The sequence below is a fragment of the Dysidea avara genome, chromosome 9 (genome assembly GCF_963678975.1).
Source record: "Dysidea avara chromosome 9, odDysAvar1.4, whole genome shotgun sequence".
Taxonomy (NCBI): Eukaryota; Metazoa; Porifera; class Demospongiae; order Dictyoceratida; family Dysideidae; genus Dysidea; species Dysidea avara.
Window position 1 is genome coordinate 14,019,463 of NC_089280.1, and position 19,125 is coordinate 14,038,587.

The window sequence follows — 19,125 nt, forward strand, 5'->3', positions numbered from 1 at the left end:
CATGTAAAATTGTCTAGGGCCTATACAAAGCATAGGTCCCAAAATTAAATGTTATTAGGTGTTAAACATCCTTAGCATCAAAATAACACACACACACAAGCCTTTGGTTGCCATACTCACACCTACTCAGCAAACAAACACTGGCATGTGTGCGCTACCCAGTGCTTAATAGTCAGTGCATGGCAATTCCTCCTGAGGCAGGTCTATCACAAGAGACTGTATCTCACAGGTATAGGTGTGGGCACCTGAAGTCATAACCTGTACCTTTACCCACGGTGTAAGACATAACAGTTGGCATTTGCTCTAGGTTTACACCAGCACCAATTGATAATACTACAGCTGATTGACTAGACCCACTTAAACAGCACACACACACTCACACATATATAGCTGCATGAATGTTTCAGTCTACCCAGTTGTATTAAAGGGGAAAAGATGCTAACTGCATGGGAAACAAACTGCAAAATGGACGACATTCAGGTGGAACTAACCATAGCATTTGTGTGGTTGGATGGTGTCTATTTCTCATATGCGTGTGAGCAGAGCATGTTTTTATTTCCCCCCTACTCCACCTAAACATATGCAAGTCTTATAGAATGCAGATGTAACCCTTGAAGGGAAGAGAGTTATCAGCACTGTATGCAGTTTCTTCAACATTTTGCCATGTCATTATAAATCTCCTGACAGAAGAACTATCTAACAGGAAATCCTTGTGCTATTTAGAAGTGAATTGTGTACTCTTGGGCTGTAGGTTTTTGTAGAAGTATAAATTCCACATTTCCTCTCATAGCTACCTAACCATTTTCTTTTTTAAATTTTTTTTTTTACCACACACAAACATGTTGTTTTGATGTGAATGTTCTATTAGAGTGTTTTAATACTTTAGCCATCACACTAAATAACTCAGTGCTCCAATTTATTCACAACCACAAATTTTACCATGATGAGTATAAACCAATTTTCAATCTGTTATCATTATCACAAGAAGTCTGCTTTATTCATGAACATAATAGTCATTAAGAATTTTACGATTCTTTATCACATTTGGTACCTATGTATGTAAACTCTGCCAAATTTCATATGTTTTGGATAACACATCTGCATTTTAAAGCTTCTTTGTAATGTGTGAACTGTATCTTGGATTAATTTCAAGTTTCCAAAAAAATCCACCCTGTTCGTGCATTAGCATTTTTGTATATGGTACATGATGCTGTTGAAGACATGCAATGCTGATATCAATAAATAGTCATTAATGATTTTAAGGCATATACACAAAAGTACACTGTAAAAGGCCTAATTGCAATCACTATAGCAGTACTAACTAAAAACCAACAGTCATTAACAGTCACCAGTCGAGCATTGTAACTGTTCATCACATATATCAGTTCAACTCATGGCTAAGTTATGATGTGATCTTCAAATTCTTCAGCCATCAGTGGTGTGTCATAAATGACAATAATAATCCTGACTTGATATGTTGGAACTGAAAGCTTAGAACAGGGTGCTGATTTCTTCTGGGTTGTTGTACTGTGGGTACAGATTGATGGCTTGGTCTGCTGAGTATGTACTGTGTCTTCGTGTTTCCATTTCTTCCTCTTTGGGTAGCTCTATGTGACTGTGTAGTGAACTGGGATCTGATGACTGTCTCATGTGGAAACATCCTACAGGTGGTCGACTGCACTGGCTACTGCTTGCGATTTTTACAGTTGGGATGCGGAGTAGTCGTGGAGGTTCATCTGAGAATGCCTTTTGGCCTACAGTTTGTTGTTCAAATTCTTCCTCTTCTTCACTAACTTCATCCAGCGAATCCAAATCAGAGCATTCTGATGGAGAGCTGCTAATACTGGATCGTGACGCTAGTTCGTTGACCGAGTCATTGAGCGAGTCTATTCTTTCTCTAAACTGAGTGTCTTGCTGGCGAAACGCTGCTAGCTTTTCTCTGATCTGCATCAGTTGCTCATCCACAACGTTTATCAGTTCAGAATTGCTTGGACTGGGTAGTAATTGTCTGCTGTCAAACGATGTTTTCCTCAACATTCTCCTCTTCGCATGAAGATTCGGAATATCGTCACAGGACGAGTTTTGTCGATTGATGGTACTAGTGCTAGCCCGTCTGGACATGAAGGCATTGAATAAATGATCCATTTCTCTTCGCTTGATATTACTCTGCTTTTCGCTTTTGACTCGAGTAACTGCGACTAGTCCTTTTATACCCACGCGCGACCGCGAAATATTAACGCTGACGTAATATTACATAATAGTTACATGAAGATCATACATTAAAGCATTGATATGTATTCACTATTCACTGTAAACGGTCTGTCAAATTAAACTGGACAGTCCTAAAGGAAAGAAAGGTTATAATGATACGGAATAACTAATACTCACCTGGAAATGTGCTGAACAAAATCCAGTGGCACCATACACTATAATAAATTACATGAATATAAAACAAGTATATAGCTACTGTAGCTTATTGATAAGATGTAATTGTAAACATGTATAATATGGTACACAAGTACATGCCAAATGTTCTGTTCAATAAATATCAAGCACAATGAAACCCATGACTGTTCTGGTCATCTCAAGATCAATTTAGCAGGTACGAGGTCACACTACAAGTGTCATATGCTGGTATGTTTATAATGGGTCACCTTAGACAAGTGACCTGACCTGGATTGCACGGGTTTCACTGTATTTCATGCTTAGCTATACAGTTCAGCTTTTAAATTCACCTTGTATTTGCAGTTTTCGAGCAGATCTGTTTTACTTACACAAGATAAATAATTCATTGATGCCAGCAACCTCACCTAATACCAGTAATACATGTTACTATAATAATGTCATCACCAATGTGATTATAAGGGACCACAAGATTGAATTAGTGTCAGCCAACAATAACAAACACTGTACGACATAAAAAGCAATTGTACAAATGAATTCCTAGCATTTCAATTATCTACTAAATACAGGAATAAATTAAGTTGACAAATTCAATATTTTTTTACCTGAGACAACAGGTGTACTGAAGGTGCACATTGATTGTCCGTGATGAAATGAAATATGTTAAGTAGTCTGCTGAGAGGAAATACTTTCGGTCCCAAGAGTTGTGTACTAGACTGCTATAATGTAAACAAGTTTGTTTAAACCAAATTAGATAACTTCGTATTGTACCACACGAATATAGCATATGATATAAATGTTTATCCAGTAAATAACAATGACTTAACATGACCACACATATACTGGCATATTACTATACTTCATGCAGCAAGAGCAGCTGTTATGGACTTGCGTAGTAGCAATTATAAAAGAAGTACACCAAATTTAAAAAAAAAAAACTTGTTTTACTGTGATTTAATGTTGCTTGTCTGGTCAGCAGGGCTTACCCTGTTGCAAGCTGGTTGCCACCGTCAACAGATGTTGGTTGTTTTGATAGGTGTGCAGGGTTCCATGGATTTTCCTATTATACCCCCCTCATAATTCTCAAATAGGTACCTTTTCCAACAATTTTACATGATGTATTCAGCATGTTTTACTACAAAGGCTTGGAGGTAGGAATGCTTGGGGATCCTAACATTATCTGAAGCCACAAGAATTTCCGCATGCCCATGGACTACCCCAACTTGTTTCACTACCTTTTTTTTATCAATGTGCATGGTCCCTATTTAAAAATTCCAAATTTTTAGGTGTACTTGTTTGTTGACTTTTTTTGTAAATAATTATGATGACTAGTGAACCCATGCATACCACATCTTAAATGGTGCCATGCACCTCAGCTATGTTAATTATCATCTGAAAAGTGAATTATCTATTATGCTTCGTTGCTGGTTATGTTCAACCAGTTACACAGCAGTACGAATCAAGAACCGTTCGAAAAGCACACCTGCTAACAAAATAGCCACTATAACAAATATGGACGATTTCCGTTACGGAGGGAAGCCATCATGTGCTACCACCAAATTGACACTGTTCACCGTCAGTAAAGATGAATGGGACACAAAGGAGGACATGGTAAGTCCATGAAGAATGGATTGTATGTATTGCGGTATGCCAAAAGGCATCTCTCAGGCTGAAGCGACATCAAACAGTAATAAAAAAAACAAGAAAAAAACAAAAAAAAAACAAGCTCGTAGCCTTAGCCGTTACTGAGTTACGCTTGTCTGAAGGCATCAGTCAGTCAGTTACCTAGTCAGTCAGTAGGAAATTCCGTTCAACAATTTTTTAAAGTTCTGTAGCAACTTGTTGAAAGCGTTTCAGATTGATCTGAAAGCTTGTTTGGGCTTAGTTTTACCCGACCAATACTGCCTCATCATTGTCAGGGGAAATTGAAGCTGCTTTTTAGGTGATGTTATTTCGTGGCCCACGCCTATCCCTTTGTGGTCCCTACTATACAGTACTATCGTACTGTATGATGGGTTGTCAAATAATAACTGAACCTGTTTCACTATCTTTAAATAATGCAACAATTTTCCACTTGGCTAACTCAAAATGCATACTGTTTCAAAAAGTCAACTCCTTCAAATGCATTCGCATCAGCATATTCAAAGACAATATGCAGCTCTTATCTGAGGTGGAGCCATTTTTATTTTTGTGATGTAATTTTGGATAAGGCTTTATTTCTAGCTTAGCATTGCTCAGCACACTATGAATGCAACATTTATTACTAGAGTCTGTATGTTGAGTAGGCCTCAGCAGTTCATGAGTTCATAAGACAAAAAATAGTTTTTCTATATATGTACGCATATGGTAAATTTGTGGTGTGTAAACAATTAGAATTACGTGCTAATGTCAAGGCTACAGTTTATACACAATACAAAATGTGTTAATAATTTGGTCAATAGGAAAAACATTGGTTACTTTATGATAACCACAAGTATACAATGCACATTGCTTAAGGACGTTGTGTTTATAAACTACAGTACCTTGTTTTTTGATTTGACAGAACGTTTTGATTTAGATTCTTTTTCCTACACACAAGGATAAGAATGAGCAATATCAAAGAATCAGTACATACTTCAGAGAAAAATCTTTTATCACTTTTAGCTGAGTTGTAAGAAGCAAGAAAACTTGCTATCAATAAAAACTTGGTGTAATAAGGTAGCTCTTCTCCTAAATAACCAAACATTACAAGTTGAAAACAGAAATGATATTTCTCATACCTCTGTTAGTCTCACTATTACCAAGGGAGTCATTGTGAAACTGCTTAGTAACACTACAAGGGATTAAACCAACAGAAAGTTCGATATGATAAATACTCAGTGTATACATGTTGGTGAAAGGAAATACGTTACTATAAGCTAACTACATTCTCTTCTTAATATATTTTTAACAACCTGTTTATGTCATGATAGTAAAAGTTTGACATTGCTTGCTTGAAGAAAGGATTAATGTGATGCCATAGTTTTCTATTTTCACTGAGTTGAACTACAGGAAAAAATAGAAATACAAACCTTGTGTTTAATCTGGTTACATGTACAACAGTATTGTATGTCTAATTCTTGAGGACTCACTACAAGTTTAATATGTAGTTATTCGATGTATGTTTCCGTTAACTGGTACAATTATACATACACATGTTATACAAGACTACTTGAAAGACTCTTAGCATTATTTTCACACTTAAAAAGACACTTTGTTCTAAGGGTATTAAACACAGCAAGACTGTAAGTGGTATTTGCTGTTAGGTAAGCAAACAAGCACTTTGGCATGTACAAACAGAATCCAAACAAGTAATAAAAGTAATATCTACTCTATATGAGACATATACTCTTGCAAGAATATACAAGAACTATATGTGATTACATTGAAACTTTACAACTATATGATACCGTCCACTTACTCTCTCCATTGGTGATGGGTGCTAAATATTTCGGGAACAACATCAGGCTCTATGTAAATGCATAATTAGAACTACATGAATTAAAACTTTTTTACAATGCACCTTAAAAATGATACTTGTCAATTTGGATTGGACAAAATCTATAGTAGGGCGTCTGTATTTAGCGGATCACGTGATATGCATGCTCAACTCGATTTTGAGCACTGGGAAATATTTATACCCTAGTGTAACATACAGCATACTGTAGAATTTATATTTTATCCACAGGTAGGAAGCCTGAAGAGATTTCAATCGATACTATATAACTATAATAATTAGAGCACGCGCGTATTAAAAATTTAACACACGTACAGAGTAAGATTATTTTAATTCACCTTAAAACTGAATCAATGATGTATTCTTTACACCAACACAATATTCAATAGACTAGTTCTGTATTGCAAAAACAAACGACAAAGGATACGCTAGCGCACTCACGTGTGAATAGGCTTCTAATATGCTGGCGTGTATCCTTTGTCGTTTGCAAAAGCATTTCCAATAAGTATATGTTAAAGCATAGCCGCGAGTGTTATATGAAAAATAAAGTACGAGGCGCGCGGCCGAGTACTTTATTTTTCATATAGCACGAGCAAGGCTATGCTTTAAATGATTTATGGAACTTTCTAGTCGTGTAGCTTCACCATACACTAGGACTCGTAATTAACAAGCGTTGCACGAACTATTAGCAGCCTGAACGCACACAAACTAGTTTAACAAAGTAACTCACACGTATTTCACCATAGTTTGGGCACAGTAGACGTTCATCACGTCTTTTGGCAGGTTTTGCTCGCAACCCACAATCGATTCTATTGCGAGTCACATGGTGAAGTATTTCCGTAATATCTCCAGGACTTGTCCGTTTACATTAACAAACGTAACAGTAACGTTATCTTCTCCCACCCATCATCGAAGCATTTAGGTATGTCTATAAAAGCAATCCAGTGGTGGAACTCGTATCGGCTGGGGTGATTGATCACTCAGCGCGGCGAGGCTATCAGCCTTCACCGGCTTGGGTGATTAGTCGTACTGGCGCGAGCCCCGTAGGCTATTAGCCTACACTAAGGCACGTGGGAAACTGTACTTTATTGCCCACAAAGAGTGCTTTATTGCACCGCAAAGAGTGCTTTATTGAACGAATAAAGCACTCTTTGCGGTGCAATAAAGCACTCTTTGTGGTCGATGAAGCAGTTGGCCGGCTGAGAGTGTGCTTTATGAAATTTAAAGTACACTTTTTCCTTTGATCTCGCCCACGCAAAGTTCTATAATTGCTACTAAATTTTAAAATAATTCACTTAATGAAATTCTCTACTTACTGACTGACTTACTAATGTTTTCAGATAATTAATATCAGCTAAGGCTACAGCTTGATGTTTTGATTGTTAGACATCGGTTCTGCCTGACAGGTGTTTATTGAGATGCAACAGAACATACAATAAATGCATCACCTCCTTAGTGTCGGGAAACACGGTAGCACTTTAATGCTTCATGTATTTAAAGCATAAACCAGAAGTCATCTGTATTTGAGTGCTACACCTCCCACAGTCAAAGTAAACAGATTTATAGCTTTATGTAGTATTTCTCCATGTGTAGTGCTAAGTAACAGGTGTCGGACAAAACACTAGTAAAAAATGACACAAAACAACTAGGGTGCTATTAGTTATTAGTGTAGTAGGAGAATGCCTTAGCTATAGTGTATACAATTCTAGCCTTATATGTCTCATATCATTCTTCCTTTGTCATAGATGATAAACTATAGAGAAGGTTGGGAATTTTACAAGCTAGCAAGGATCACATAGAGATATGGCTACTTCTATGGAATTGCATGAATGCATGTGGAGAAGAGACAATTTATATTCAACCAGAATTCATACAGGATGAATTATATTACCCTCACCATTTTTATACCATATACAGTACTACACACTTAAATAACAAAAATCATCAACAGTTACTGGAAGAGCAACAAATCGTTCATAACATGATGGATATATGGTGCTATCAGTCAAGAAGGCTGGTGCTAACTACAAACGTCCTTTCAGTTTCTTGAAAATGTTATGAATATACACAGTGACACAGTAAGAATGATTAAGCTCATTACAATAAAGTATGTCCACGCAGTAAGTCAGCACACACGCACGCACGCAAGCACACACACGCACAAAGTAAGCAAAGTCCCCAGAAGCTGCAAAACACAGCTATTGCTACCCAGAGAATCAGCACTGGGATGCCTGTACACCACTCAGGCACTTGAGTCTTGTGCAGGCAAATCCTCCTGGGACAGGATCAGTTACCCACGGAGGACTCATGGAGAGAGGCCACAGAACCCTAAGTTCCCAACTCCACTAAGCGAGACAAGGACGGTTGGGAATTTACTTTTGAGTTAACGCCAGGTACCTATTGATGTTACAGCTGGGTGGGCCACCAGGTCACCAGCTCCACATTATACAGCTGGGTAGACTGAAGCAATGTGAGTAAAATTCTTGTTCAAGGAAACAACAACAATGCCAACTTGGTATAACTGGGCATCATCCTGAAACCTTTCAATTACCAGGCTGATGCTCTAGCCACAGCAGACACACACACACACACACACACACACACACACACACACACACACACACACACACACACACACACACACACACACACACACACACACACACACACACACACACACACACACACACACAACACACCAGATATCTCAGTTCACTTAGATTTCTGCACACTGTATGAAAAACCTGCCACAGGTGGTCGAGAAATCTTCCATACAGTGTAGCTGGCTGGTCTTCAGGACAATCCAGAGATAATATCTCTAGTGCTTCGGCTATGAGTATACATACATTCATAGTAAATTATTAGAGTAGACTATGCACAACTAGATGACTATATATATACTAGCAGGTATGCTTGTGTACAGCAAAAAGACCTAGCTATGTAGCTACTAGCATCACTTAGAAGATTTATACATTCTTGGCTACACAAGAATCAAGGCACTAAACCTGTCACAAAGAAATATTAAAAGTGATACAAAAAGCAGTGCTGCCAGACTAATGTATGTATAATGGAGTAGAAAGTACAACATACACTGAAACCTCTCTAATCCAATACCTCTGTACTGCAGAATACCTCTATAATCTGACATTGTTTTGTATACCAAAAAGACTTTTTATATAATACTACCTCAGTAATCTGACATCCTTGCTAATCCAACACAATTTTCTTATCCCAATGAGCATTGGATAAGAAAATAAATAGCATATAACATCAAATGCAATTAATAGCCAACAGTAAATCTACATACTGTATACTAGCCTAAGGACAATATTTTCGAGGTTGAGAAATGTAACTAAAAATAGAATTTTCAAGGATTTGCAAACAATCGCAAAATGTATCATAGTATGGTAGTACTGTATAGTAGAGATCATGCAGAACTGGGTTTTTCTAGCCAAAAATATCACTGTAAAACCAGCCGCAATATCCTTTCATGACAACTTGGCGGTACTGGTTAGGTACAGCCAAGCCCAAAAATGTCTTCAGACCAACCCCAAACCTTTCCAAAAAGTTTCTATGTAATTTTTAAAAATTTCTATTTAACAGAATATTATTCTCACTAACTGATGTCTTCAGCCAAGCATAACTCAACAATGGATATAGCTACAGGGTATGAGCTTGATTTTACTGTTCAGAAATTGCTTCGTCCCAAGATGTGCCTTTTCACCAACCGCAGTATATACAATACACGCATCATGAACTTTCCTGTTTCTCCAGTTCGTTTCGCTGACAATGCAATGTGTTCATTTATTTGCTAAAAAGCAATAGTATTTTTCGGCTAATAATTTATTTAGTACATGCTGCTTGACTTTCAGTGCTGGTGCGTTTGTTTCTCATGTGTTTGAGTTCAACTGAGTGTTCCAAATGATGGGTGTAGGATAAAAACTCTCGTTTTAAGCTAAGTGGAACAGGAATGTGCTAATTATTTGGCACAGTTTAATTGATTGCATTTCTTAACGCACTGCTTTGTTGTGTAAGCTCTTTGTACTAAGGTACAGTGTATTTCATTCTACGAACACTGTTAATTGTTTGTTTCTCGTGTATTCGAATTTGACTGACTGTTCCAGATGACAGGTGGATAAGAACTTGTTCTTAGCAAAGTAGAATAGGCCCGTGCTGATTAGTTGGCACAGTTGAGTTCCTTCTGCCACAAGAAGAAGAATACAAATGAAAAAAATGATGGCATCTTACATCAATTTATCTTTCTAAAACAAATAAGTTACGTAGATCGATCACTAGTTCTTTAAAAAGGACACAAACAAGTAAAAAGTGAGACAATGTTGCAAGTTACTGTGACACAAAAAGAAGTGAATATCTCTACTGTGCATTTCAATTATGAAAACTCCACAGCACAGTATGGATATTCACTTCTTTTTGTGTTACAGTAACTTGCTGTCATAATATACCAACTCAAGCTTGTTTCAGTACTTTTTTTATTGGTGCACTATATTCTAGTTGATCCCTACTCTAATTTAAAATTCCTACATTTATTTATACTTGTTAGACTGTAATGGAAGTCTAAATATTTTAAGAATAAAATTTTCACGATTAATCCCAAAACTTCAAAATCAACTAACAATTTCTCCCTCAAAATATTTAGGCAATATGGAAGTGTACACCAGCAAACAAGTGGTGTATATTACTGTCCTACATGTTGACAACATCCAGTCACATGTCAAGTAATATCATATCATCAATAATACAACCAAATAGCTTGCAGATATACCTTATACAAGAGTTTAAACATATTCACTAGATTGTACAACCATAACTACAGGAAATTACACAGCACTACATAATGTGAGATAGATATGTTGTCCACAGGTAACCACGAGCTCATTAAACTGTGCTATTTTGGATGGTTAAGTAATCTTCAAGTTTAATGACATAGTATCAGATGTTAGATTACAGGGAAGGTACAAAAGTATAAAGGAAAGTACAGGATTACTTGTAGCACAACTGCTGACATGGTGGTCATTGCACATCTTTAAGGAATACACACAACACATTTGTCAGTGGTACCAGACAAGGAAACTGTTAATGCATCCATATTAGGCCACTACCACATGCACAGAAATAGCTGACTAGTCCAACACATGATTTATTATACCTTTATTGTAGTCTGGACAGTGTATGACTAGTGGATCAAAACATCCTGTGGTCTTCCTGAACTTTCCCCATTCAACCTCACTCAATAATATCACACAGATATTTCTCTGACACTAGAGCAGTTATTGAGAAAATATCATACAGTACAGTAGTACTGTATAGTAGGGATCATCATGAAGATTTGGGCTGTCTATCCCAAAATCAGCATCACTTTTTCTTCATAACAGCTTGATAGTACTGGTTAGCTAGGCCTAAAAATGCCTTCAGAGTGACCCCAAATTCTTCCAACAAGTTTGTAAAAAATTTCCATTTAACTGACTGACTGACTGACTAATTAATGCCCTCACCAAGCATAACTGGACTATGGTCAATGCTATGGGCCTGTTTTCTTCACTGCTCAATGCTACTTCTGCCCAAAAGTGCTTTTGCAGCTACAGTGCACGTACATGCATGTGAGACAGCAGCAACCAATACAAATGGCTGGAATACCAATCATAAAAGGCCAAGGTTAACGGATGCCTGATTATTGTTATTTAATAAGAAAAATTATTCAGCTTACCCAGGTGTATTAACGGGGAACTGGTCCTAAAGCACTAGATAGGCAAGTGCATTATCTCATATACTTCCTCCTCCCTGCAAGCCAGTGCAAGATATTAATTCTGTTTCCAGGAGGATATGTTTTATATTAGCACTCTGTAAAGTATACCTGACTATGTGTTTCACTGGATAGGCATAATCATGAACATGGCAGCCTAAGGCTTTGCTTTATACATGTGTTGTGCATGCATGTGTGATGTCAAGAGTGTATAATAGAAACCAAAAGTGTCCAACAGTGTATTAGCCCATGGTTAATGATTGCATAAAACAACACCGATATATCAGTAATTTTTCATTTACGTGAAATGGTAGTTTGAAATGTGTATGTGGCAATGGGTATTTGTTCGCCAGTTTTCCATGTTATTTAACTGAGTATTCAACAGTTATTGAACAAGGAAGTGTAGAAGATAACTCCAGCTTGCTAAAAAAAGGTTGCACAATGAGCATGTTGCCACGCCTTCAGGTATCTACTTGGCAATGCCAATACTTTCAACATTAGCCATTTTCCTTCAACACTAGTTTTCACTTGGTTTAGTGGCTGAAACGGGCTAAATACTGCAACCTTTAATGGCAATATAAACAAACAATTACTGAAATATCTGTGTTTCTTTACGCAATCATTAATTACGGGGTAATACACCCGTTAAATACTCTTGGTTACTATTATATACTCTTGGCGACGTGTATATACTGTGTGTGCATGTACAGAGTGTACTGTATGCTCCTATGGGGAAATACCTGTGTCGAATAGTGGAAATTGTGACTATACCATAGTATAACACTTTCGTCTTATAATGTAAGCATCATTGACTATGGTAGTTCAAAGAATAGTCCTATGGATACATATACATGAAATTGACAAGGAGAAAATATCCTGACTGCCTGGCAGACTCCTGTAAGCGTTTGAGCATTACGGATGGCTGCAGATTCAAGGCTGCCCAGGTCCAGTCATGGATTTTTTCCCCTCCTTTCTTCACCTTTTCAAGCACTCTACATACAAACATGAAGACACTAAAACTAGTTGACTGGAGAACTTATCGCCTATTGAAGCCATAATATAGCATTGTGGTCACGTAAACTGTTCTGTATGGCAACTAGAGCACTATTTTTACTTTAATCTTTCACTCCAAAGTTCTTTAGTGAAGATTTATTATGCAACAGTGTAACATGAACAATCACATGTTCAATGCATCTGACAAGCTAATGCATTATTTTTAGCTGGATTTACGATTAATTCTGTGCCTACCATTGCTATGCTCACCCTATGAACACTAGTTTGTCAATAGTACTAGATCCATGAGTACCTACAGTACATGTTTTATTAGCAAATGACTATAGTAGATTACCAGTTCTTGTAGTCTTAGTAATGTTGGCAACACAGTTGCTTGGAATTCACAAAGTCTTTCAGCTTTATCAATTACCTACACCAATGTATAAAATTACACCAAGTATGTGCACATGTATACTGAATCCATAGTTAATATACAGCACACATATGAACAACAGACAAAAAAATTCATACCAGAATTCCACCCATTAAATAGATGCTGAAACTCTAGCAGCATTTGTTTATTTATCCATTTATTATTATTTTACATGATGCATTTGCCACAAGATGAAACATCACACAAAATGCTTCATGTACTATAGGGCAATCATGGATTTGTAGTATTCAAGTATACTCTCTTGTGTTAACAATCAAACACTCACAAATACTAGTTACCAGTGTTGGGCAAGTTACTTTGTAAAAGTAACTAGTTAAATATTACAATTTACTTGCAACTGAACTATTTAGATACAGTTACATATTACCCATAAAATAAAGTAACTATAATAATGCATATTATATTACTTTGTGTCCACAGCCTTAAGCTGTCACATGTGAAACTACCACCTTATCACGTGACATGGTTGCGTTGTTGGACAATGTGCAAATCTTGGTTATAAGTAAGAAGCTGGTGAATAAGCTTCATTCAGTAGGCTTCATTACTTTATTGTGGCTAGGCGTTACTCAGTAGATTACTAACGAGATTAGTAACTTCGTTACTTGTAGTAATAATATTACATAATTAACTATATTACTTAGGTGATGCGTTACATTTGTAAGTAAAGTAACTCGAGTTATATTACCTGTTTTTATAGCGTATTTCGTTATATTACTTAATTACCACAAAAGTAATAATATTACATAATGCGTCACATAAGTAATGCGTTACTCCCAACACTGCTAGCTACTTGTAGTTATACCCATGTGACATGTTTTGTACCAGTTTACTGGCAACTTTTTCAATGATACACAAACTTTATTAATGATGCTAGTGTTCCTGATAAGCAATATACAGTAAACTATACCAATCAAACTCTACAGCCTATCATGTTGTCATGTATACACAGCATGTGAATTGGATCGTGTGAGCACTTGAGCACCAATTTTACCATTCAAATATCAAAATCCTTAAAGAGTTACAGTATTTTTTAGCACTAAATTATATCATTGGTAAAAATTTCTAGAATAAAACGCCCACATAAAAGAAAGCATATAGTGGCTAGAGTAGTGATAAAAGACCAACAGTAACAACATTTCTGAATCAAGTTAACAAACTCTCTGAAGTGAGTGCTCAACACGTATTTCCCTAATTGTCTTCTAGTTTAACACAGCCATCTTTCTATGAAGACTACCTGTGAGCAGGTTTCCTAATAGCTTCAGACTATATAGAATTACAAAGTCAGTCATTCTGTCCTGCAATTAATATAGGTGACAAGTAACAGTTACAGGATTTCACCAATGTCACACTATACACAATACAGACCGATAAGTGGACCCTTTGTATGTAAGTGTATATGTTACATATTAATTGTTTAGTCCTTACAATGCACGTCCAACCACAACTGTTGTCCCTTTTATCAATTACTGCTTGCAAGAGTTGAACAAATTGCACTAAGCTATCACATCTTGTCAACTTAACATCAGTAGAAGCATACCCTACATAAAGAATATTGTGTGGGAACATACAATAAACAGATTACAGTATATGATGCTCACGGCATCAAGCCATTCAACATCTAAGTACTAGAATAGAATGTTTTTTATAATACACAGAGAAAATAGTTATGTGTTATTTTTGATCATAAGAGTAAAACTTTTTATGTGCTTTTGTACTAACATCATGTACCACTCATTTCTGTACTGTTTTGTGCATTACACCACTCATTTTGTGTTGTGTTTAGTTCAATACACTTGTAGAAATGCTTCAGATAGTAACAGTACTAAAACTATTGTTGGTAGTCCAATAACTACACAAGGTAACACATTAAGTCACAAAAACTATCTGTGATTATGCTAAATTTAGATACAGTACATGTGTGAACACATGTGCCCATGGTATGTGTGAGTTTACACATGCTGCTATGCCAGTGATATGGTGTGTGTGTGTGTTACGTGTGTGTGTGTTACGTGTGTGTGTGCATGCGCGTGTACGCATATGTATGTGCATCCTTACTCTCACCTACAGGCCTTGGCTCTCATTCAGGTAATAGTTAGGGACTTTCCATCGTTGCTGTCTCAAATGTATAGTGGGCATAGGAAGGGTTATTTAGCAGGCAGAGCACATCCCCACTAGTCAGTTGGATGAATGTTCTGGTATGCTCACAAGCTGTTAAGCTCCAGATGGTTGGGTCAAGTTGCAAGTATGTCTGATGATCGCATACCAAAATGGATTCTATTTGAATGGCTGTCTCAGACATGACCTGCTCATGGTGTGATGCAAAGATGGTGGGATGAAAATTTTAAGAGCCTTTCCATCAGTGGCTCATCATCCCATCAAGCTTAAGACAGATGTTTACAGAAACAACTAATTACTAAAGAAATTTACTGGCTGGACCAATCTCAACCTAACCCCTTTCATTGTGAGACTTGCCAACTGTCCTTTAAAATGAATTTAGACACAAGTCTGTAACTATCTGCACTCAACGTGGCCAATGATGATTGGTTGTAAAATCATCCATTGGATGGCTTTCTTCTAAATCCACGTGTCTGTGTGTGCTGTAGTGTATGGCTTTTTCCACAATACCAGAATTGTATGACCGTCATAGCCACATGAGCAAACAGAACAAGTATGTCAAGTACATGTACCATAGCCTGCAATAAGTTTGTGTGAGTACGTAGTATGGGTAGTAGTTGATGTAATTAAATCAACAACACACACAAGTACTTGCCTGTACTACTACTGTAATGTACGAGTGGTCCAATGGTCAGAAGTGTATGTGCAAGATCATTTCATGTTAACAGGTTAACAAACTAGTTATAGTATAAGTATTCGCTTTCTACCTCAAACCTACCTCCTTATTACAAGCACCTGCACACACACACATGCACGCACGCACGCACGCACACACACATGCACGCACGCACGCACACACACATGCACGCGCACACACCTGAAAACAGTGCATTACTACTAATACTACTGTACATAGCCCATTGTTCTCAGGAAATACTACTGATGGTCAATTTAAAAACAGGTTACATATCTTAAGGGGAGGAATGCCACAAGTTTTCAATACACACAGTCACACAATACAGTACGAGGGAGGAATACACATTCACACACTACACTATCACCTAAGGCAAAGATAACAGTCACATAAGGCATAACTGGGGGATACTGGAAGCAATGACATGAAATCATTACACAATCAAAACTCAGCCACTATTTGGAGCCTGGATCATATGACAGTACACTTGCTTGTCAAGACAACCATGTTTACTGGATTATTACCATGGAAATATTCAGAAGCCTTTGCACTATAGTGCTTCACATATACCATATAGAGCATCAACTAAATAACACCTTCCAATGTACTGACATGTTATGTAGAGATGGTGACAGGAATACTAGCCACACAAACCTGGTATGCTAACCTGATAATTGGTAGATGATGGTTTCATATAGGACTGGTGTAGTGTAACATTCTACACAGTTCACAAAGGCAGTAGGTACCTAAATGTGATGGGTAAGGCAAATATCACATTACAATCATACAACATGTCTATATATTATATGAGGTACATGAAATAATAAAATTCTTTCAAACAGTTCCATCATGTACTGAATCAGTAGCCCATAACTGCCGCAGAAGCCTATGGGCTCCTGCCATATTGAGATGGCAGCGCTTGTGGGGGCCTGGGAGCATAATTAATGATAATTGATTGACAATATGGATAATTGATGATATGGCAGTATGATTGGTATACACAGTGATGCTTCTGCCATGGCAGCACTTTGGTCTATGGTGGTACATACTAATGATCACAGTGTTCATATATACAGTGTAACATGAGTGTTTGTTTACAGTATAACATAGTGATATTAAACTGTAATAGTTAAATACTCAGTTGTAACCTGGTGATTTTTGACAATTCACTTTGTCCAAAATGAGGTGACTAGAGTGTTATTTTCATCAATGGAGCATGAAATTGGACACATTTGTTACTACTGATGAGCTAATAAATAATAGTTACCGTATTTACTCTCGAATAGTACTGCAGCGAGGTACTATACGAAGATCTTTGTCCTTGTTTCTGAAAACAATTTTAATTGTACCACACCCTTGAATAGCACTATACTTTCGTAATTACTCTTTACTAGTGTTTTCATACCTTTAGTATTAATCTTTATAAGGAAGGCACTGTTCTGGAAAAACTTAAACAGTTGTCACATAATCAAAATTCCAGATATTGTTAGTAAATTGAACAGGTAGCACGAGGCGTGACATGGTTGTGCTACAAGAACTTGAGTGAAAGGAAGGTCTTCTACAGAAAAAGTAAGTAGCAACGTGTTGAGATTATTTTATAAAACTATAATGTAGAATAGTTATAGTAGTGGTAAGTTTAAAATATAAGTAGCACACCCTCAAATAATACCGCAGTGCGGCACTATTTAAAGGGTTTTCTTTAAAAAAATAATAGTACCCTTGGGGCACAAATCGAGTAAATACGGTACTTCTTTATGATATATTGGCTTTTCCCGTGGTCCCGTTTGTACTAGCAAGTTTACTCTTGGTATTAGTGTATGCTCAGCCTCTGTTATATGAGGGATGCATAAGCGCCAAAGGCATTTATAAGCTCCTGGTTATATATAAGGACGCATCAATACTTGGCCCCTAGTTATGGTGTTAGGAATCCACTGTCGGCATAAAATTTTTGTTCACAGACTGTTTTAAAACACTAATCAAACAATAATGCATCAGTCCCTACAATCTTATCAGTTTTATACCTAATGATTATACCAAGAGTTATTATACTTTTGTCTATTGTTTAACTGAATTTGTGTTGTCCAAGAATTCCATGACATAATAACAGAACAAGGGAAGCAAAGGAATAGCCTACAACATTGTTTAGATGATTGTAATCTTGTGTAGGTTTGTTAAAGGAAATTGATTTAATAATCTTGGATTGCTCATTACTAACAAGAAATTGTGTAGGTACGTATAACACAGTCATCAATAAATTTAATTAAAGAATCCACTCACTACCTTTCCAGTAATTATTGAAAACATACAAATATTTCACTAGAGAGCACGGAACCAATAAACAAGGGTATCATCAAATCTCTACAACTGATATTGTAAATGTACAAATCAAGTGAGAAAATTAGTCTCATTATACACATGTATACTTTTTCGATGTATCCTAGATATGAATACTACCTTTAAGGCTGTACATGGTTTATGCACATGTCAAAACAAGATACTAAGGCAACCCACCCACAGTAAAAGCTTGTAACACCAGTCACACAAGAGTCCTATAAAGACCACCAGTCACACAACAGTCCTATAAAGACCCTACTTCGACGGTGTACTACCTACAGCTTTAAAAATGCACAGTGAAGTCTATGCTATACAGTACCTTTCATATGAAGCATATGGCGGTACTAGATAACTGTTTGCCACAGAAAGTACAAAGTTCTGCTTTGTACCAGTCAACCACAAACAAAAAGTGTGCATACCAAATACAACTACAGCAAATCAAAGTGCTCAAAATCAAAAGGTTCCACTGTATACACATTACAGATAACGATTGGTCACCATACAAGTAAGTAACACACCAACAAATATTCAAATGAACATTGCAAGTCTTGCGTGAATTAAAAGTCCCAAGATGATTCCATGCTTGTACACACATTACACTTAGTTTGGATATGGAATCAAGCTCCTCCGATAAGGGACATTTCTTTAGACAAAACAATGTACAGTATAGACAGAATGACTAAAAGGTCACACATAGACAGGAGATCAGTCACACTTCCTTTTCACTACACTGACTGTTCTAATTTCACATGTGTTTACTGATATTTGCTAAACATGCATAATTGCTCCATCTTTGTCAAGAGATGCTGATGTCAACATCCTGACAATAATATATACTGGGATGATCATGTCACTAATGAAATATAGGTTGAATGGTCTCACAATGTTTTATAAGC

The 19,125-nt window shown here is 36.8% G+C and overlaps 1 protein-coding gene across 4 annotated transcripts in view; it reads right to left on the reverse strand.

Moving 5' to 3' along the window:
• LOC136267276 (origin recognition complex subunit 5-like) overlaps positions 1 to 19,125 on the reverse strand; it is a 102,249-nt gene that overhangs the window by 68,927 nt on the left and 14,197 nt on the right. For 2 of the 4 annotated variants that reach the window (XM_066062365.1, XM_066062364.1), the window contains exons 4-16: positions 16,563 to 16,641; positions 14,512 to 14,624; positions 12,988 to 13,062; positions 11,046 to 11,157; positions 8,578 to 8,708; positions 5,843 to 5,891; positions 5,337 to 5,427; positions 5,163 to 5,215; positions 5,018 to 5,112; positions 4,926 to 4,970; positions 3,009 to 3,122; positions 2,736 to 2,810; positions 2,389 to 2,426 (exon numbers count right to left, since the gene is read on the reverse strand). In XM_066062365.1, the coding sequence (XP_065918437.1) occupies positions 2,389 to 2,426; positions 2,736 to 2,810; positions 3,009 to 3,122; positions 4,926 to 4,970; positions 5,018 to 5,112; positions 5,163 to 5,215; positions 5,337 to 5,427; positions 5,843 to 5,891; positions 8,578 to 8,708; positions 11,046 to 11,157; positions 12,988 to 13,062; positions 14,512 to 14,624; positions 16,563 to 16,641 (1,070 nt within the window). The other 2 variants (XM_066062363.1, XM_066062366.1) reach the window with 2 other exon arrangements.